Here is a 22,226-nt window from a genome sequence, read left to right on the forward strand (position 1 = left end):
GGCTTCATGAAAAATCGTCTTGAAGGATTGAGAGAGAGCATGTGAACATGATACGTTGAGAAGGTGGCAGTTTGGATGGAGAGAATAATTGTGGTTAAGCATCTTTAGGATGCTTGCTTTTTTCCAGACACTGAGAAGGATAGGAACAAGTATAAGACCATGTATTTGAGAAGCGTCCATTCCCATTGTGGCATTAAGATGTCCAGGAGCATAGAGAGCCGTGTATCGGAAGTGCACGGCGGCTAGCACAAGGAGCCAGTGTGCTGTGCTCAGAGAAGAGGAGGGAGGAGATTCCCCGTATCCTTAGAGGCTGTGGGTTGTTGTGTAAATGTGATTTCCATTTTGTATTTGCTTATAGAGCTTTTGATGCCACGTGCTTAAGAAGGTGGATTTCTTCCTTAATTTTAACACTGGGGCAGCTCCTCTTTGAGCCAGCTTGATTTTCACTTTTCTGTCTTCCTGGGGTGAAAGCATCACGGGATATCCTAGGATTGTTTCATCCACCTTCGTGTATAGAGAGGAGGAGCAGCTATTCATTGGCACTGTGTTAAGGAATGGGGTCCAGAGAGGAGTGTTCCTCCTTTCTCTTGGGCCTCTGTACTGTGTTAACCTCTAGGGTCTCACAGGGCATTTTTGTCTCTCAGAGAAGTCTTTTCATTTGTGTAGCCTTGTATTTAATCGCTCGTCCATCAGGTATTCACCATTCGTAAGGGCTGCAGAGGTGAGTCAGCTGCCACGCTTCAGGAGCTTACAGACAGAATGGGGCCCTAAGGTAGGACAGAGATGATGGGATGAAGAGCAGCTGACGTTGGAAATGAAGCAGTTAGGAAGATACTAAACAGCGCTGCCGTTTGGCCATGTTCTGTGGAGGACAACCCAGAAGTGGTTTGCTGCCTTCGCAGTGCAGAAGTACATGGAAGCAGAAACCTCCACCACTCCAGAGGGAGATTTGTGAGGTTTTGTTTTTTTGGTTTATTTCCTTGGATAGCTGCAAGTGATAAATTAAAACTTCAATTTTCAATAATATGTTAGTAAAAATTTGGCTCTGAATGGCCTTTATCTTCCTCAAATTGGCTTATTTTTTCCTGCTTAATGTCTATTAGAGCCTATATCTTAAGTTTTTCAAGAGGTCACATCATGATGTTGGCACTGCATAAAAGGCTTTGAGTTTTGTTTTGTTTTTAAAACGTAGATGTATACATTAAAATGGTCTGCTTTCACTCATTCCTTTTCCCCTCCACTTCTGTAATGTTGACCCAGTTCTCTCCCATTGTGGAAAAGTCTCAAAGAATAGCAGCGGTGCTGCTTTATATCCCTGTGGACAGATTGCCTCACTTGGTGCATCTCCCTAGCTTGAGGCATAATATACTTTGTTTCTGAATTAAGAGATAGCAATGGACATACCTTCCCTGATGCTATTAAGGAGGTTCAGGGTGAGTAGGTTCTTCAGTCTTGAAAAACTGAATTTTATTCTTGGTCATGAAGCTTACTTTCAGTGAAAAACTATTCTACAAGACACACATAATAACAAGAGTGGAGGATTTTATCCTGCAATCGTACTGGAGAAATTATTGACTATCTGTGTTTTCACAGTGAAAATCATGCACAAGTACCCTCGTCAACCTTCTTTTTTTTTTTTTTTTTTTTGTCAACCTTCTTTCTTAAAACTGTCATTCACAACCATTGGCTGAGCACTTACTGTACAACCCCTTCTGCTAAGTGTTGAGGATGTGGTGAAGCAGACATGGCCTCTGACCTTGGGAAGCTCTGAGTTTATTGGGGGATACAAAGAAAATTCTGAAGGATCATCCCCTTTGGGAAGGAAGGAACAGTATATGCAGAAGCATAGGGGCATGAAAGGGAATGGGCCATTTGGGGAATTATGTTAGGGAGAAGCAGGGAAGAAGGCTATTACTGGGGCATCAGATTTTGAAGACTTGTGCTAAGGAATTCAAACCCACTGTAGGTAGTGAGGAACAAGTCATTCAAGTGTTTTAAGCAAAAAGTGACATGATTACATTTATTCTTTTTTTATTTTTATTTTTTATTTTTAAAGATTTTATTTATTTATTCATTAGAGACACAGAGAGAGAGACAGAGACAGAGAGAGGCAGAGACACAGGCAGAGGGAGAAGCAGGCTCCACGCAGGGAGCCCGATGTGGGACTCGACCCCGGGTCTCCAGGATCATGCCCCAGGCTGAAGGCAGGTGCTAAACCGCTGAGCCACCCAGGGATCCCTGATAACATTTATTCTGGAGAATGTTATCCTCATTGCATATATAGGCATCCAGAACAGGATGACTCAAAAGAGAGACCCCAGTCCAGTGCCAGGCCACTGTCTCTAGAACAGTGAGACAAACAACACAAATCAAGAGTAAGTTTTAACAAATTGGCGGAGTAATTTATGTCTGTTGTATCTAATACTTAAAAATATGGTCTCCTATTTTGTACATCTTTTTTCCCTCATCTGTTCAGTATTTTGTTTGTATTACACTTCATAAAAGTATTGGTCTACAATTGAGTAAAAATCAAAGGAAAGAAAGGAAATAAAGAGAAGGAAAGTAATAAAACCCTGACTTTTATTGTAGAGTATTTGGGAAACACTGCTCTAGAGAATAGGCTGGTGTGGGGTGAGCCTGGATCCAAAGATACTAATTAGGGAATTGCTGAGTACCTCAAGCAGAGACCTTGAGAGCCTCAACTGACGTGATAGGACTAGGCAGAGTTGAGAGCTACAACAAAAATGGAATAATCAGAACGTGGAGCTGAATCAGTGTGGAAGCTGAGGAAGAGGGAAGAGTCTGGAAGGACAAATGTTCTTTTAAGAATCTGTTGGGGGGAAAAAATGAATCTGCTGAAAGTTGGACCCTCGCCCTATGCATTACTTTGAGTTTTTCCATCCCTATTCCACAGAGATGTTCCATTTATTTTTTAATGCAGTTCTGCATTTGAATATTATTAAACATTTCATCTATAATTCCTACTTCTTTTGAGTATAAGAAAAAGGAGGAGTTTATATGTGTTTATTTCCCTACCTTGACTCAGTGTTCCTCTGCTGTGCTCTATATGTTTCCATGGTACCAGATACAAAAGAAACATTGCTGGTGGGATAACCATTCACTACCGAATTAAACTCAGAAAATATTCATGCGTACTGTATGATCTCATTTATATGAAATTCTAGATGTCCTTCACCCATCCCACTTCCCCTACCCACCCACCCCATCCTCTGCCTCTGGCAACCACTAATCTGTTCTCTGTATCTGCTACAGAGCTTTTTGTTTTGTTTTGTTTTTTTAAGATTCTACATGTTATTTCTTTCACTCAGCATTAATAAGTCAATCGGAGAAGGACAAACATTATATGGTCTCATTCATTTGGGGAATATAAAAAATAGTGAAAGAGAATAAAGGGGAAAGGAGAAAAAATCAGTGGGAAATATCAGAAAGGGAGACAGAACATGAGAGACTCCTAACTCTGGGAAGCGAACTCTAGGGGTGGTGGAAGGGGAGGTGGGCGGGGGTGGGGGTGACTGGGTGACAGGCACTGGGGGGGGGCACTTGACGGGATGAGCACTGGGTGTTATTCAGTATGTTGACAAATTGAACACCAATAAAAAATAAATTTATTAAAAAAAAAGATTCTACATGTTTTTCTCTGCCTAACTTACTTCACTTAGCATAATGGTCTCAGGGTTTAACCCATGTTGTCACAAAGGGCAAAATTTCATTCTTTTTGTGGCTAGGTAATATTCCATGTATTTATATGCCACACCTTCTGTATACATTTCACTTATCATTGGACACTTAGTTTGCTTCCACATCTTGCTTATTGTAAGTAATGCTGCAGTGAGCATATCTTTTCAAACTAGCATTTTGATTTGCTTCAGATAAATACTCAAAAGGAATTTCTGGATCATATGGTACTTATATTTTTAATTTTTTGAGGAACCTATACACAGTTCTTCATAGTAGCTGCAACAATTTCTATTTCCACCAGAAGTGCACAGGGTTTCCCTTTTCTTCACATCCTCATCAGCACAAGTTTATTCTTTTGTTTGTTCTTTCTTTGTTTCTTTTTTTTTCGATAATACCATTCTAATAGTAATATCATATTGTGTGTGACTTTGATTTGCATTTCTCTTAATGATTAATGGTGTTAAATATCTTTTTATGTAATTTGTCAGTCATCTGTATGTCTTTTAAAGAATGCATATTTACATCTGCCTATTTTTAATCAGATTGTGTTTTTTGCTATCGAGTTGTGTGAGTTCTTTATATATTTTACCAGAAATGTGACTTGCTAGTATTTTCTCCCATTCAGTAGGATAGCCTTTTCATTCTGTTGATTTCCTTTGCTGCCTACAAGCATTTTAGTGTGATGTAGTCCCACTTACTTATTTTTGCTTTTTTGCTTTTACTTTTGGTGTATGATCTATGGAACTATAAATCAAATCTGTGGTTGCTTCAGGAGGGGAGATTGACGGTAAAAGTGGCACGAGGGAACTTTCTAAGGTGATGAAACCGTTCAGGTTTTGATAAGCGTTTCTCAAATTTATTTGAGAGGTATGTTTAAGATCTGAGCCTTTCATCCAGTTGTAAAGTGTACCTCAATGTAAAAAATACTCAGTAATCATAAGGTGTTCAATCCCACTGATTATCAGGGAAAGGCAAATGAAAAGTTCCATGAAATGGTATGATACACTATTAGCATGATCGAAGTTTTAAAAAATGATGAAATCAATTTTGGTGTGAATGTAGAATAACTGAAATTATCACTGCACTGCATTATGTGCACAACTTGTTCCAAATACCTTAGAAAGTTAATAAGATTGAACCTATGTATACTCTGTGACCCAGGAATTCCGCTCTTAAGCATAAACTCAGCACAACTACATGTCACATTTGCACAGATACACATACAGAAATTTTAAAGCAGAATCATCCAGAGTTTGAAAGTGAAACAGCACAAATGTCAATTCGCAGTGAAACATTTAAATAAGCTGAGTCAAATAATAAAATAGTAGTCATCTTCACCTTGTAATATTAAAAGTGAAATTAATGTGGAAAGGAGGAAAAAAGACACTGGGATAAAGTAAATTTTTCCAATTAAAAAAAAAAAAGTTAGGGTACCCCTGGGTGGCTCAGCGGTTGGACGCCTGTCTTCGGCCCAGGGTGTGATCCTGGAAACCCAGGATCGAGTCCCACATCGGGCTCCCTGCATGGAGCCTGCTTCTCCCTCTGCCTGTGCCCCCCCCCCCGAATAAATAAATAAAATCTTTAAAAAAATTAAAAATAAAAAAAGTTGAAGCATACAAAGGAATAATATATTCCAGAAAGGAAAATGAATGAAATATTGGTATAGGCAGTACTATGGATGAATTTAGAAAAAAGAAAAGCTAGATCCTATGGAATATGTAAAATATGATTCCATTTTTTAAAAATTGAAAAGAAGATAAAAGGAATCTATGATTTTGAAAATTCAGATAGCCTTTACATTTGGGGAAGGAGAGAGTGAATGTGATGGGCATCAGGGGTATGGGATTTTATAAAGCTTTATTTTTTATTTTGGAGTTATTACAGGCTGTATTCAGTTTGTCATAACATCCAGCTACACAGTTATGATTAGTGCAGTTTTCTTTGTGTTATGTGCTAATACAAAAATTTTTTTAAAAGATTTATGTATTTATTAGAGAGAGAGAGAGAGAGAGAGGCTCCAGCAGACTTCTTTGCTGGGCTCAGAACCCTATTGCAGGGCTTGATTTCGAGACCCTGAGATCATGACCTGAGCTGAAACCAAGAGCCAGATGCCTAACCAGCTATGGCACACAGGGGCCCTGAATACAAAATTTATTATTGGGGCACCTGGGTGACTGAGTCAGTTGAGTGTCTGACCCTTGATTTCAGCTAGGGTCAAGATTTCAGGGTCATGAGATCGAGCCCCAAGTTGGCTTCCATGCTTAACATGGAGTCTGCTAACCCCTCTCCCTCTGCATACATCTCCTCCTCACACACATGCTCGCACATACTCTCTCTCAAATGAATAAAATCTTCAAAGCTTATTATTATTTTCTAATCATGTTGACATCCTAGCATAAGAAGAAAGAAATGGTAACAGAATTATGGTTTCAGATTACTGAATATACCTGAACTTCTCTATTTTTTTATTGTTAGTTTTATTGCAAAGAAACTTTTTTTTTTTTCATTAACAACAAAAATTCTCCATTATCCATCCTAAAAGTGTGAGTTCTTGTCTAGGCTTCAAAATAAACCTATTATAGTCTCAAGCTGTATTTTACTGTGCACGTAGCGAGTAACTGAGGGCTGAGGTGCTGTGCTGCCCGCGTCCGCACCCGTGCAGGAGCCAGGCGGTAGTCCGCGTCCACGTCAAGCAGGGCCTTGTGCTTCGGCATCAGAAGAATCAGGCAGGCAGGTTTGACAGGGCCTGTGTGTAACTCCTCTCTCCCCTGTGCGTTCTCCCCCCGCCAAAAAAATACTTCAGTATTTCAAAGATATTCCGAGGCTTTGTGAACTGTGGAATGCTACTAGAAGAAACACAGGTGACGGTATAATAGGGGGATTGTGTATTCATGTGCTAGGGCTGCCATACGAAGTACCACGGACTGGATGGCTGAGACCATAGAAATGCATTTTCTCACAATTCTGGAGGCTAGAATTCCAGGATCAAAGTGTCAGCGGGTTGGTTTTTCCGGAGGTCTCTCTCCGTCTCGCCTTCGTCCATAAGCAGCAAGTCTCTCTGTGCCCCAGGCAGCCTTTGCTCTGTGCACTTGCGTCTCTGATGTCTTTTCCTCCAAGGACACCGGCCACTTGGACGAGGACCACCCTGAGAGCCTCACCCTGACTTAATCACCTCTTTAAAGACCTCCTCGAAACAGTTCCCTGCTGAGGGGCTAGGGCCTGGAAGTTGGGGGCGGGAGACGCAGCGTCGCCCACCGCGGGTTGCTGGCCTGCGGGTTCCTCGGGTGGGATGCAGGGACTCCGTGAGCGCATTAAAACTAACACAGCGCACCACGGGATCGCTCGCCTCTCCCCCTGCCCAAGGAATGCAAAATCCAGAGATGTTCCTTTCTCAAGATTTGTAAACAATTCAGAAATTGTTTACAGAAAGAAATGATAGTAAGTTGAGTTCTAAAATGGTAACTTAATATCCTCCCTAAATAGCTGAGGTGGTGAACAAGTACATGCGGATGGTTAGATACCAGGTTATTTTGTATCAGTGAAGAGGAAAGTAATAGGACAGGAAGTCTCTGTGGCAGTCCATTTGTCTTGTTAGGTGGAAGTTAACATTACAAAATGATACGGTCTTTAAAGTATTGCTAAAAATTCTGCATAAAATGGTTTTGTCCCCTGCATGGAGTGCTCTATCCCTTTGCCTACTTCAGAGCCTCAACTTCCCCAGAAAAGCCTGTGCTGACCCTTTCTCCAGTATGTATTTGGTTCCCCATTATTCTTATGGAGCAACATTCCTTTTTCTATAAGGTAGTTATATAATTTAAATTATTTTATTTATGGTTATTTGGTGTTGCTCTCATCCACTAAATTTAAGCTTCCTGGGGGACAGTGGCTCTGTCTTTTGTGTTCACCAGTTTTGACCTGCTGTTCCCTAGCACTGCATAAACATTCGGTAAATATTTGTAGAATAATGGAACCAACAGAAAGTTTGACAGTACAACTAAATATTTCATTTGGTGATAATTTTATGCCTGGGAAATTGGGCTAATTTCTATTTATATTTCTGTCTAGAATGTAGCAGATCAGATTGCATTTCAAGTTGCTGGTGGATTAACAGCCCTTGAACACATTCTTCAAGTAGTAGTCCCAACCACAAATGTGAACACAGCTTCACGAATTCCTCCTAAGTAAGTATAGTTTTTTAATCTGTCTTTCACGTTTCATTTGTGAGTCATTTCTGTCCTATGGTTTCCATATGGGGGACCATAAGAAAATTGTATGTGTATTCAGGCTTGAATAGCAAAAGCTTACACCCCCCATTAGGGAGAAAAACAGAGGTGCTCAACTTCACTTACAAAACTCAAATCGAGCCGAAAAAGCCTTAGAAAGGAAATCTCTTTGGTCTGTGACCTTCTCAAATCCTAAAACAAGAAGAATGGGTGAACTCCTGGGCAGCTGTAACTGCTTACATAAATTGAATGGGACTGAATAGTAGTAACAAAGGTAACTTTTTGTGTTGAGTACAAGAAGGAGTAAGTACATTAAGAAAAGCCTGAGCTGTGAAATTCGAAGAAATCCCTAACATACCGGAAGAGCAGTCTGCCAAGACTGCCATAGTCGAGAGTGCTGGCCAAATAGCTGGGAGCTGAATTGCATTTTGGTCTTTAACTGCAAATTGCTCTTTGTCATATGGATCCTGTGGAAACTTTCAACCCAAGATCTGCTTTCCCCTTCTCTTAAGTCACTCAGTGATCCCTGGCCACCTGGAACAGAGGAACAGACAGCCTTATTTCAGAAGCATTACATTCGGAGTAGGAGCATGCCCAATTTCTTGATATTTTATGGAGACTCTTATTTACAGAGGGTAAATGAGAAGTTTTGATAAAAGTTTGCTTATATCACTGAGAAAACTTAAATATTTAGTTAGCCCCACATAAGTGAGTGCTGTCTTTGTTCATTGGATACTACAGAAAAGGAATTTCAAGAATATGTTTTCTTTCCCCCTGAGAGACATTTTGGTAAAATAAAAATAGCACTGGCTTTGGAGTTGGACAAACCTGGATTCTAGTTTTACCTCTACCGGTTACAGCACTTTGGGCAAGTGCCTTATTCTTGTTGCTTCTATTTCCTCGTTTGGTTAACCAGGGTAACCCTATTCACCTCTACTGTGCTACCGTGGGGAGCAAGTGAAATATATGTGAGAGTTCTGTAAACTTTAAAGTGCTATATAAATCCGAGGTGACAGTTTTTAAGTAGTAGTCTTGCTTGCCTAAGACAGTGTTGTCTCTTTGAAACGAGACATTTCTAAGTACAAACTGTTTGATAGTGAGGTTAGTTTGGGTTCCTTTGCTCCACTGACAAAGTAGAGATTGATAAAAGAAGGTCTCGGTATCCTTTGAGTCAGGATATCTTTCTGTGGAGCATACAAACCTGTGGAGCACGCATACAGGTTTCCTAACCCAGGAGAGTTGGTGTTCCTTATCCAAATAGACTTTATTGACAGTATGTTCAGCATGTTGTCATCACTCAGTGTTTGTTCCTTGCCAGGGAGGGAGGGACGAAGGAAAGAATCCAATACACAACAAATTCGAGATTTTAAGAAAGGAAATGGCTTTTGATTCTTTGGGACAGTGCTTTGGTATCATTCATCTTAAATGCAACGGCAGCGTTTTGTTTTGTCTTGGTTTAGTTTCTTTTGTTTTCTGGTAAGTCTCAATGTGCATGACACCGGTAACCCAAATAAAATGCCTGTTTTACAAAAGCTAATTTGTCATTGTGGCAAAAAGCATGCTCTGGTACTTATCTGTGACTATCATTTAGGGAACAGAGAGGTTTCCATAGTCCCTAAAAAGACCTAAGCAAGAATTAGCGCACCACTTGGAAAGGAGCCCTGGAATTCTGAGAGTCCAGACCAGTGCTTCCCTGATGGCCACCAGCTGACCACAGGCCATGGTTGAGAGTTTGTTTCTTCATCTCACCTTAGGCTGTAGATTTGTGTGTTGAACCAGGGCAGTGGGCATCGAGCAGCCACTCTGAGATTCTCTTCTCCTGAGCACAGCTCAAGATCATGACTCTACTTTCTAAATTAGCCTCACTTCTCAGGACCTACAGAATTAGGGCCATGAGAGCATTATGCTGCTTACTCATTAAAGGCGAAGACATGCCACGGCTGTGTGGGAATTCATGCAGATTGGGGACACTCTGGTAGGCAGAAGTTGGGGCCTAACTCAGGAAGTGTTGTGCAGACTGCTGTTGTGCACAGACCCCGCCCCGCCACCTTCCCTAGTCCCCGGATACTGCCTTTGCTCTCAGCCCGCCCAAGCCCTCCTCTTCCATCTGTGATGAGCTCCCATCCCTCAGCTCCGGGAACCTTCTGTCACTTGAGCTCACTTTGTTTCTGCCTCCTGTGGCATTTCACAACTCTTACCAGAGAGGCAGGGTTTGTTTTGTACTATCCTGCATTAATTTTTCTCAGTAGTAAACAGCAGAGCTTTTGAGAAGTGTGAGCCACTGCCTGGGAACATTCACCCCCTGGATCATCTAGGCCCTTACCCACGTGGCTCACCTGTGACTGCACACCGAACGTTTCACTGGCCCTGAAGCCCGAGCTCTGTGAGTGGGTAGACCAGCTCCCTGATTCTCTTTTCTCACCACCTGCCTCCCTCCCTTTCCGTTCTACATAGCACCTCAGCATTTGCCCTGTCATTGTTGCTAGCTAACTTCCTCGTAGTGAATATTTGCTTCCAGCAGATTTTTTCAAATGTGGGATCGAGAACCATACCTGCTTCTCAAAATTTAAATTTTTGAAACCTTTCTGAAATCCTTCATGGGTTGTTTTGCTTTTGTTAGAAGCAGGGAGAGCCCATAGAACTGCTTGAATCTTTGCAAGGACTTCATTAGGATGTGGTATTCCAAAGTCAACCTTCTTAGCAAACGTGCTCCAATAAAACTGCCTTCAGTGCCAAGAAAGATCAGCCTGAAACGAGGCAATTTCCATTTCATGGGACACCTACTTGGAGGATGACTCATATTATTTTACTTGCTCACTTTAATTGCAGAAAACAAGTATGAAAGAATGAATGAATATTCTAGCCTTTTCTTTGGCTTAGGCTGGTAACAGTTGTTTAACATAGCTTTTATATTTGAGAATAAGTGGTGGTTTGTCATTTTCTTTGGGCATAGAGGATGCCCCATGTGATAAGAAGATAGATCTGCTGTGACTAGAAGCTGTGGCCAAGGCTTTGTGTTGTGTCTTTATAGCATATTTACGGACCGGCAATGATAATAAAAGGGAGAGTTGGTGCTCGCTGGCATTCCACATCTGCGGGCCCCTTACAGGCACCAGTAGATACTCATATTTCACAGCTAAGCCCACAGACCTTTTGGGCCATGAAAAACTATCACTGGGTGAATAAGTCTTCCCCAGATTGCCTCTTACTTACTTGGTGCCCCTACTTCTTGACATAGACAACCAAAGGGTCAATAGTTAACTCTCCAAGCCACTCTAGGTTTTCCGTTGGAGCACTCACCAGGGCCCCTATTTCTCCTCCGTCAGCCTTGCTTATATCTCCCTTCATTGTCCCCCTGGACCCAATTTTTTATATAGAAGTAGTTTCATTAATACGAAGCAGGGCCGATGGCATAGTATAGTAGAAAATATTCAAGTTCGAGTCAGATCTGAGCTTAAGTTCCCTGCTCTTCACATATTAGGCATATGACCTTGGGCTAAGTTGCTTGTATAACAGAGCCTCGGTTACACAGTAACACTGCCGTGTCACGTAGGACTTGTTGGCTGCTGTGAGAATTAAAAGTGCATGTGTTTGTTAAGTGCCTTGTACAAGGAAAGCACTTAACTAATATCAGGGTGGTGGTTGTAGTTGTTACAAGGTTGACTTTACCTTATCCTACTCAATTACTCAGCTTGAAGTCCCTCACTCTTTGTCACTTCGGCTTCTAACAGCTGTCATTTGTTCGTTTTACTTGGGCATTTGTTTTTTCATCGTAAGCCCAAGCTTCGTCCTGGTAGAGATCTTTTTTGGATCCTGACTGACCTCTAATTTAGTGTCTTTTTTTCTTTTTTAACTTTGTGCCAGACCTAATGTTGATCCATAGAACACATGCATTTTCATCTAAATCACTGAGAAAATATCTCACACATTAGAAAATAGTTCAGTTTAGCACTTTATTAATGTACTATCTTGCCAGGTATTCCATTTGTTGTACTATCATCTCCCCAGATAGACTGTAATTTCTTGGGACCAGAAACCATAGTAAATATACTATTTTTATTATTATAAAAACAATATCATTATTTATTATTATTTATCATAATGACACCTTAATAGATATCATTTGAATACATGAATAAATTATTTTTCCCATAGATGGAAATAAAGCAGTAAGAGAGCTCAATGCATCAAATACTTGACTCTTTGGACTTCAAATATGATCATGTCTCAGTCAAATAAGGTCCTCTTGATTTTGACCATTCTGTTTCCTAGATTTTAGGAATTTTTAAAAATTCTGTCTTTAAATTTCTGTGTACTTGTAATTATATCAAGTATCTGTAACTGCTACTTATTCAAAAAGCTAGAACTGTGTTCTTGGTCATCCGTATCACAATTTTAGAATCAGAGCACGTTGGTGTGTATAAGATTGCCCCCATTTTAAACTATGTTAAAAAATAGATCCTTTTTGGGATGCCTGCATGGATCAGGGCATGATAACAGGGTGCTGGGGTCTGCATCGGGCTCCCTGTGAGGAGCCTGCTTCTCCCTTTGCCTGTGTGTGTGTGTGTGTGTGTCTCATGAATAAATAAATAAAATCTTTAAAAAAAAATAGATCCTTCTCACTGCTGTATTCTTTTACAAAGTATACCTATTTATTCATATCAAACAAATTAAGTTGCTTTTTTACTTCATGGTATATATATTTACCTGTAATAAACCAGTCTTTCTCAGGTACAACAGTTGTCGCTGTTGTTGTTATATGAGGTGGAGTTTTGCTTCTTAGGAAGATCGTTTATAAGATATCACAAACTTATTCTCCAAAGTAAAATAAAAGGATACTTGTGATTTTGTGTACTTTATCCACTTGGCAGTATTGCATTTATTTGATCCTTTGCATTGGTGAGGAGACAGACCTTAATTAACATTACTGCGTGTGTCCTCGGCGCCAGACCACTGTGCTCGATGCTTTGCACATATTGTCTTATTCTCGCCTCACAGTCACTAGCAGCCATGTCTGTGGGCCACTACCCAAAGGAGAGTTGGCAGCAATCATGTTTGGAGCATGACTGCAACCTGAGAGAGTCATGATATCCTCTTTGAAACCATGTTTATTCATTACAAATGGCAAAGAGAATGTTCAGAATTGCTTCCCCATGGTTATTGAGGTTTTGTCTCTAAAGACTTCTGTCCCTTTTCTTGGTCTTGTGGTACAGAGTAGAGATTGGTAGAGTTCATCCTGTAGTGGAAAAGAGATATCCCTTTGGGTTCCAGAAGCAGGTCAGTGATCTAGGGCTTCTAGTCCTAACAACCAGGAGAAAAACTATTTTCTAGGGAGTCCCTTCTTAGGATCGGTTGTAGGAATGGGATTGTCAACAGCTAGGAAACATTCGAAATAGACGTGTCCAAAGGGAACTTAGAGTCCTAGAAAATGAGATAGATTAAACTGTAAATATCATTAGGAGTGGTCTGCTGTGTTACCTTTGTGGAACAGCCAGTCTGGTGTTCATAAAAGGAGCGCTTTGCCGCATATGCAGCATCTGCAAACCGAGATGCCTCGCCCCATGTGCTCTATAGCTTACTTCTTGTTCTGGTCTCTTGACTCAGTTGTCTGTTCTTTTTGGGGCTCACTTACCTTGCTTTCTTGGGTTTTTGTTTTGTTAGATTTCTTAAATTTTTGCCTTTCTCTTCGACTTGCAGCACAATCCAGACTTGACTGTGTTGTAGAGCTTTCCTGTTAATCCAGTTTTCACATGACTTTCTCTCCTTATTATCCTCATCTCTCTTCTTGGTTTGTCATATTCACTCCATGTTTGTTGTGTCCTTGTTTTTCTGGGTGTTGCGAATACTACCTGTTTTAAGCATTGCACCTATGCGTCTTCTCAGCAGCTCTGTCTTATGCCTTGTGATGCTTCCGTCAGTGGCCGTACCTGATTAAACCAAAAGTGGACATTTGACTCCAGCAGCCAATCTATAGACCAGCCACCAATATCAGACTTAAAACTCAGCCCAGAAAGTTTTAACTGAGCCAGTTTAACCGAGCCAGTTAAGTTTCTCTCTCAGGAATTCGCAGTTGGAAAGTTGTACAAGTCCAGCCCATTTTTTTTCTAGTGTATTTGAATTTGAAAAATCATGTGGAGTAACTTCTGGGATGGCCATTACCGGGCTCTGTTTAGCAGGGCTGAGAAAGGCCATTGGGGAAAAAAGGAAGAGAACAAAACTGCTTCAGGAGAGAGAAGGGAGATGGAAATGAGAGCGGGTCCAGTCTACAGAGGTGGCATTGTTCCTGCCCTCCTGAGGTCTCATAGTTCATATTCTCCTGGATTCATGAGAAGTTCCCAATAACCTTACAACAAATGCCTCTTTTTACTTGAAATATTTTTAATGAATTTCTGTCTCTTCAAACCAAAAGAGCCTAATACTTTTAAATAAAAATATTAAAGATTTTTAAAAAGATTTATTTATTTGAGAGAAAGAGAGAGCACAGGGAGGAGGGACAGAGGGACAGTGAGAGAGAGAACCGTGGAGCAGACTCTGCTGAGCCAGGAGCCCAACACAAGGCAGGGTCCCGGGACCCTGCATCATGACCTGAGCCAAAATCAAGAGTCAGATGCTTAACTGAGCCACCCAGGTACCCCAATATTGAAGATTTTTTAAACTCTAGATTGGGATGAAAATACTTGACTGTGTTATAGAGCCTTCCTTGTGACCTCCCTGGTTTTGTAAATCCTTTCATATCAAGAAAGAGTGAATGAATGGCCACAGTATGAAGTAGGAATAGAGAGAAAGCACGCGCTACAAATTCTCTAGGGTATAGTTCTTTGTGAACATTAAATGTTTCTACAAGCTGAGACTGGCTGAACTTCCCTTTTCTCTACTAACTGTAGTTCGGAGAAGCTGTATAGAAAATTCTGTAGATTAAACTTGCTGTAGCTGGCTGCTAAGGCAAAGACGCCTAAGTAACATACTGCAGTGGGCAGAGCTTATCTTCAGAATGAAAGATAAGAGAATCTATTATGTATTTTTCTTTAAGAACAAATAACAGTAGTAATATTTTTAATAGCCCTCAAGAGTTAACATTCTTGGTGACCCTTAGATGTCAGATTGGTTACCTCGTCATTAACTTCATAATTAGGACTAGTTTGAATCCCAGGAACATCATCTTCTATTTACAAACAACTGAAAAGTGTATTTCTTTAGACCCTGTTCTCTCAGACTTGATCATAATGAGCCATAGTCCAACTTTATAATAAAAATAGATTTGTTCATGAGAAACTGAATCATTCTACTACTTATTTTCTGAAATTAGAAACCAGTTGCTTGTTTAGACGATGCGGCTACAGCGTTAGAAGGTGAGAAGATCGCGAGAGCAGCAATCCCTCCCCCACCCAAATCCTGGCAGCAGGATACAGCTCAGAGCATTAATCCTGCACTACAAGATAAAGCTTCATTATATTAATAAGAACTGAATACTGTGCTTTAACGGCACAGTTTCAATTGCTGGGAAATAGATACAGCTTTTGTGAAAGAGAAGTTGCCCTCTATTAGTTAAGTCATTTTATAGTATTTAACAGAAGGAATAAAAGCATTGGCTTCTATCATTTCAGGGCAACCTTTTTTGTGATCGCAGTTATGTTTCTCTCGGGGAAACCAAGCACTAGTTCCATTTTATCCAACATCTACCCCCTGAGCAGGGCATACTCAAGGACCTGATGCAAGCTTCAGAGCACTGCTTCGTCTCTTATTCCCCCTCGCCCTCTCTCACCCAGTAATAAATGCAAAACTTCATTCTGGGCTTGCTGCTTGACCAAGATTTCATGTGTAGATGCTGGATTCATATTTTCTAATAAAATTAGCAGTTTTGAATTTTTTTTCATAGTCCAGTCTACATTAAGGCATTTACTTTCTATGAAGAAAGCTCTCAGGTAATATTTTGTCAAATCTTTTTGGTTATCTATCTCCTTAGGAAAATCTTTAACTGGACTATCATTGTTAAATCACTCCTGGGATATTACTCACAACTTCTCTGAGGCTCTCGCTTGCTTGCCATTTTCTTTACAATACTACCTTCTCCTGGGAATTATTTTCACCAAGTCTAGCTATGGATTCAAAGATCAGGTTAATTGCCTTATTGAAAATCAAAATACATATAAATCTCTACATTGGCGTTTGAGTTAAGGTAAATACAAATCGCTCACCTTTTCAAATTGATGTATTCTAGCAAAGATGGTTGTAAAGTTAATTTCTATTAAGTGAATCCAATTTTCTTATTAACTTCCTTCATGAAGTCAACAATGAATTTCTATGGGCAAAGTGTCAATGTAGTAAATAATCGATAGAGAGTTGTAGCCAAGTCCTTTGGTGTTCTAGACAGTATAACACAGCAGTTTTGTTGAAAACCGCACTTTCAGAATTATCAGTTATGTAGCTCTTTCCTAACTTTGCAACTCTCTTCTCTTGCCACCTTCTGGGGTTTGAATTCTTGAAAAACACCAGCATAGGATGGAGAATATATCATGTTTTGCAAATACATACCACAATATAACACATAAGGTATGTTGGGCTAAAATTTACTTCTGTAAACATATTCACTTTCCCACTCGGTTGATTTTTGGAACTCAAGCCAAAAATATCTGTATTTTGAATTTGAGAAAAGGGAATATAATGCACTAATGGACTAAACTCAACTGGAATTTAGTGTCAGAGCATTAGGGTTCAAATACCAGCTTTGCCAGCATTTGGTGTGAGACCTGTCTCTCAAGACCTTATTAGCTATAGTATTTTTCATCTGGAAAATGAGGGAAAGATTCCTCTCACAGGGTCATTGTGAAGATGAAATGCTAACATATATAAAGGAGCTTTGTGAATTGTCATGCTTTGACACGGGACACCAGTGGCATTTGGGGCATTTGTCCTCCCCACTGCAAGGTGTGTGACATCCTTTGGCCCATTAAATAGAATTAAGCACTCATTAGATATCTGTGCTCCCAGTTGTTTTCACAAACACATATGTCATGTCACATTTCTACCTTTCACTTAGGGGATTAATACAATCCTGATTGTGAACTATGTGCTGGGCAGTAGAATTGTGGAAATAAGTAAAACAGTGTCCATATCCTTGGGAGGCTCACTTGTTAGGGGGTGAGCTAAACAGGGAAGGCTGTAATTTAGTACAATATGCCAAGTAAAACTATAGAAGTATGCGAAGTTCAGAAAGAGCACAAAGGGAGTAATTAACTGCCAGAGGAGGGCACAGAGTCTTACCTGAAGGTTATAACATCTGAACTGGCTTTTATTTTTTTATATATATTTTTTTTATAAATGTATTTTTTATTGGTGTTCAATTTGCCAGTGTACAGAATAACACCCAGTGCTCATCTCGTCAAGTGCCCACCTCAGTGCCCGTCACCCAGTCACCCCCACCCCTGCCCACCTCCCCTTCCACCACCCCTAGTTTGTTTCCCAGAGTTAGGAGTCTTTCATGTTCTGTCTCCCTTTCTGATATTTCCCACTCATTTTTTTCCTTTCCCCTTTATTCCCTTTCACTATTTTTTATATTCCCCAAAATGAATGAGAACATATAATGTTTGTCTTTCTCCGATTGACTCATTTCACTCAGCATAATACCCTCCAGTTCCATCCACATCGAAGCAAATGGTGGGTATTTGTCGTTTCTAATGGCTGAGGAATATTCCATTGTATACATAGACCACATCTTCTCTATCCATCATCTTTCGATGGACACCGAGGCTCCTTCCACAGTTTGGCTATTGTGGACTTTGCTGCTATAAACGTCGGGGTGCAGGTGTCCCAGTGTTTCATTGCATCTGTATCTTTGGGATAAATCCCCAGCAGTGCAATTGCTGGGTCATAGGGCAGGTCTATTTTTAACTCTTTGAGGAACCTCCACACAGTTTTCCAGAGTGGCTGCACCAGTTCACATTCCCACCAACAGTGCAGAGAAACAAAAGCAAAAATGAACTATTGGGACTTCATCAAGATAAGAAGCTTTTGCACAGCAAAGGATACAGTCAACAAAACTCAAAGACAACCTACAGAATGGGAGAAGATATTTGCAAATGACGCATCAGATAAAGGGCTAGTTTCCAAGATCTATAAAGAACGTATTAAACTCAACAGCAAAGAAACAAACAATCCAATCATGAAATGGGCAGAAGACATGAACAGACATTTCTCCAAAGAAGACCTAGACATGGCCAACAAGCACATGAGGAAATGCTCTGCATCACTTGCCATCAGGGAAATACAAATCAAAACCACAGTGAGATACCACCTCACACCAGTGAGAATGGGGAAAATTAACAAGGCAGGAAAGCACAAATGTTGGAGAGGATGTGGAAAAAGGGGAACCCTCCTGAATTGGCTTTTAAAAGAAAAGATTCAGAGTTTGCCAAGTTAACAAACTCTCCTGAGTTAGCAGAGAGCACAGCATGTGCAAGATCATGGAGGCCTGAAATAATAGGATGAGCTTAGGGAGCAGTAAACATTTGGTATTCCAACACAGATGTCCTAATATCATTGGAACAGTATCAGAGACATTTAGGTATGAGTGAATTGGGCAAATGACAATTCAGGGAAAAGTAAAAGTTACTTATTCCTTATTTATTTCACACCTGGGGGAGAAAAGTTGATGTCAGTCTTATTCACTCATCTATTATTGCTGTTGCTATCTTAACTTAAGCGCTATTGCTTGTACTGTTCTAACCAGACAAAAGAGGAATTCAGTCATTTAACACACCTCTACTGCCAGGTACTTGGCACTTTGTTTATTCTCATGGATAGAAGATGAGTGAGAGAGAGAACCTTACAAAGGAGTGCTCTGAACCCCTGCAAAACACTCGACATTTTCAGAAATACAAGAGTAGTGAAACTGCCTTATAAATGTATTAGACTTACTTAACAGAGTCTTTGGCATGTCTTCACCAATTTTATCACTTATATAAATGGAGAGACTGAGGCTTTAAAAAGACTGAATGATCGATCATCAGTTATCAGATTGGCAGCTAGGACTGACCATCTTTCTGGTATCTATTTTTCTATTCCTTATTGTGTCTGATATGTGAACATTTAACTTTAACTATTTTAATAAAAATAAAGTACCATTTCATTGATATCTTATAGAAAGAGTATTGACCTTATTCCTGTGAGTTGCTAGAGCATTTATTTTTATTGTTACTTGTTTGTTTAGTTTTTGACTTCTGGTGGGGGAGAGCTTGTTTGACTAGTTTTGGACTTTTAGTTTAGGATTTGAGCAGCAATTTATTGGTGTAGGTGCAGGAAATGTTTGTGGAGTCCTTTTTCCACCTAGGGGTCAAAGGGGGGACAGAGGAACTGATCTAATAGAAATTAGGAAAAATAAGCCAAAACCACTTACAGCTATTTGTATGTATAAGAGAAAATGCTCAGGGAAGATCTAGCAGTGAAGTCGAAAAAAAAAAAAATTTCATTGTTACCTTAAATAGCTTTGTCAGAACGTAAATCAGATGGCACACATGGAGTAACTGATACAGGTATGATGGAGCTGGAGGCCATGCACCACTTCATGTGTCCTCTACATCATAGCCCTCAGTAAACGTTAGTAAGAAGTATTTGCCAGTGTGGGTGAAATCTGGAACACAGCCCATTGCTAATAAACAATTCCTTATTTCTAAACAGGATTCTTTTAATATATGTCCAAATATCTATTTTTAGATCAAGGTTTACTAAAAATAAATAACTTTCCCTAAGACATAAAAGTAAAAAATTGTTTTGCAAGCTAATTAGCCATAGTGATTGATAAATACTCTTCTCCATTTGACATATTGAGGCATTTTGTTTGTGTCTCAAAAGGCTGCACAGAGATGGTTACAGTTGACAGCTGTTGTAGCACTAATAAGATTAAAGTAAAGAAATTAGTTTTGTCGACTTTAATCTGCTGTTTAACACTGCAAACCACCTGGGGTCTTCTCCAGGGCCCGCATGTTTAATTGTGAATTTAAAATTACATAACCAGATCCTACTTACAAACATATCTGAAGACTTGCTAGTGGTAACTGTCTTGTTACTAGACAAGATAGAGTTTAACACTAGACTTTAGAATTAATGTTTTAATTTGATGCTCACCCTACATTTTTAAATGTATTATTCTAGTCTTTGAAACATAACACCTTCTCAGCGGGAGGTTAATTTTAGGAAATGAAGAAAGTTTAATTAGGTTTGTACTTAAGATATATATGATTTTCCCATCTAAAAATAGAATATGTCCCTATGGAATAATTAAATTGCCAATTCTACTACCAAATTGACCGATTAAAAAAAAAGAAACCCTTGAGATAACACATCTAGTTGAAGATTTCTTACTCCTTGTTCTGGGCATCATTGTAATTAGGAAAATAGTTTAATTTAAAAACTAATTTTGGTATTATCAAAATGTTATGTTGTAGAATGTGATGTGAGAGGCAATAATCCTTTGTGATTATTACATTGAGTTTTAATGCAAACTGAAGTGTAGGGTGCATATCATTTATATCCCCACAGTGAAGATCATTTGGTCAAGCAGCATTATTAGCATCCCTTGAAGAACCTCCCACCAGTCTTGAGCTGAGATTTGTTGTTCCTGGATGTTGGCTCCCTCACTGGCCCTGCCCACCCCAGGTGTTCTGGCATCAGACAGATGGAGCAAGAACAAGAAAGGCGGGGTGGGTTTAGACTAGTCTCCACAGCACCAGCTTTCCTCTTCATCCACGGTTCATGCTGATCCAAATGTCCCATTGTCCACTGCAGAAAAGAACTTTCCAAATTCTGTCACAAGTTTACCTTTCCTGTGATTCCAGGAATGTCAAAATTGAATAATCCACAGGTACGTTGGGCATCACCAGGCAGTGGAGTTCAGCTTGCCTGCCTGCTGCCTCCAGGATCAGCGCCTGGAAGAAGCTGGTGGGCACCGCCTCACGGCTCTTGTTGACCACCTGGCGCTGCTTCACATAGGACCTCCCACCAGCCTCCGTCCTGCTGGTGACCTTGCTGGGCCCCCGGGGTCTGGTCAGACCTACGGCCACCACCCTCAGGAAGCCTTCCCTGACCTGACCTCCAGCTGTGTCCCTCTGAGGGACTGCCCCTCAGCAGGAAGCTTCTGTGCCTTGTGGTTTCTCCAGGAGGCTAGAAACTCCCTCCAGGGTAGAAATTGACTTTTGCCATGTCCCTCATGCCCATCCCTGGATCAGGCAGGGAGGGGCGCGGCAATAAATACTACTGAAAGGAGAAAAAGGAAGAGGGGTGTGAGGAAATGACTATATTGTAGCTGATAATCTGCTAGTGTGGCTGATACAATGTGATCAGAGCTGAGGAATGCATACAGCAGATGCCAAAATATGTTTTAACTGTTTTTAGCAATTAGAATTAGTGGTGGTAATATTAATTTTGCTTTTCAGAAACTGTTGTGGGTTGTAGCATAAAGTGAGTAATTATGGGTATTTTAATTCTGTCATCCTTGATGCCTTTGAGGGCCAAGATTCTCAGTATCAAAGAAAAGTTAGAGAGCTATTATATAAAAGAGTCTAAAGAAAAAAATCCCTAAGTCCTGAATTTGAATCTGAAGTTTTATTATGCATTCATAAAATGTTTTGTCTAAGTAAGTGGCATGGTTCCTACCTCTACTCAATCCAATGACTGTTTAAAAAATAGTGGAAAAAAAATAAAATAGTAGAAAGTGTAATTAGTGTGTTATATTCCACAGTTGTGTATTCTTATATATTCTGTTTGAAACAAGAAAGACCTTCAGTAGGTAGCTCTGTGTTCGCCAACTAGTACGCATACTGTAATGGTTCTAAAGAGGCGCAGCCAGTCAAGGACCTTCTCCAGAGGAGGGGTGCCCGGGTGGCTCAGTCGGTTAAGCGTCTGCCTTCGGCTCAGATGATGATCCCAGGGTCCTGGGACCGAGCTCCACATTGGACTGCCTGCTCAGCGGGAGCCTGATTCTCCCCTCTAACCCACTTGTACTTTTGCTGTCTCTCTCTTTCTCTCTCTCAATCAATCTTTTTTTTTTTTTTTTTTTTTTAAAGGAACTTACCCAGAAGTAACTTAGAGTAGTTGTGTAATGGAATAGAGTTCTCAATGACAGGAGTTCTCAGTGAGACAGGAGTCTCTGTTTTCAGCCTCAGGAATTGGCACATGCAGCTCTCAGGTGGGCCACTCCTGCAAGGCCAGGCCTAGATCACAAGGCTTCATCCTGCGGGCAACCACTCACTTGGTGGGACCAGTAAGGCATTAGAATTCTAACTGCACTTGGACCTCCCTAGTTTCAGATAA

General features: G+C 40.3%; 1 protein-coding gene and 1 long non-coding RNA gene across 9 annotated transcripts in view; one reads left to right on the forward strand and one right to left on the reverse strand.

Moving 5' to 3' along the window:
* The window catches only part of SCAPER (S-phase cyclin A associated protein in the ER), a 421,844-nt gene that overhangs the window by 262,471 nt on the left and 137,147 nt on the right, over positions 1-22,226 (forward strand). For all 8 annotated transcript variants that reach the window (XM_077882048.1, XM_077882050.1, XM_077882046.1 and 5 more), the window contains one exon: positions 7,765-7,880. In XM_077882048.1, coding sequence (XP_077738174.1) covers positions 7,765-7,880 — 116 coding nt within the window. The remainder of the gene's footprint in view (positions 1-7,764; positions 7,881-22,226) is intronic.
* LOC144303595 (uncharacterized) overlaps positions 12,636-22,226 on the reverse strand; it is a 94,186-nt gene continuing 84,595 nt past the window's right edge. Inside the window, exons 2-3 of the long non-coding RNA XR_013370618.1 lie at positions 13,555-13,849; positions 12,636-13,158 (exon numbers count right to left, since the gene is read on the reverse strand). This is a non-coding gene — a long non-coding RNA (uncharacterized LOC144303595). The remainder of the gene's footprint in view (positions 13,159-13,554; positions 13,850-22,226) is intronic.

This window comes from Canis aureus, chromosome 32 (assembly GCF_053574225.1).
Source record: "Canis aureus isolate CA01 chromosome 32, VMU_Caureus_v.1.0, whole genome shotgun sequence".
In the NCBI taxonomy this organism is placed as follows: domain Eukaryota; kingdom Metazoa; phylum Chordata; class Mammalia; order Carnivora; family Canidae; genus Canis; species Canis aureus.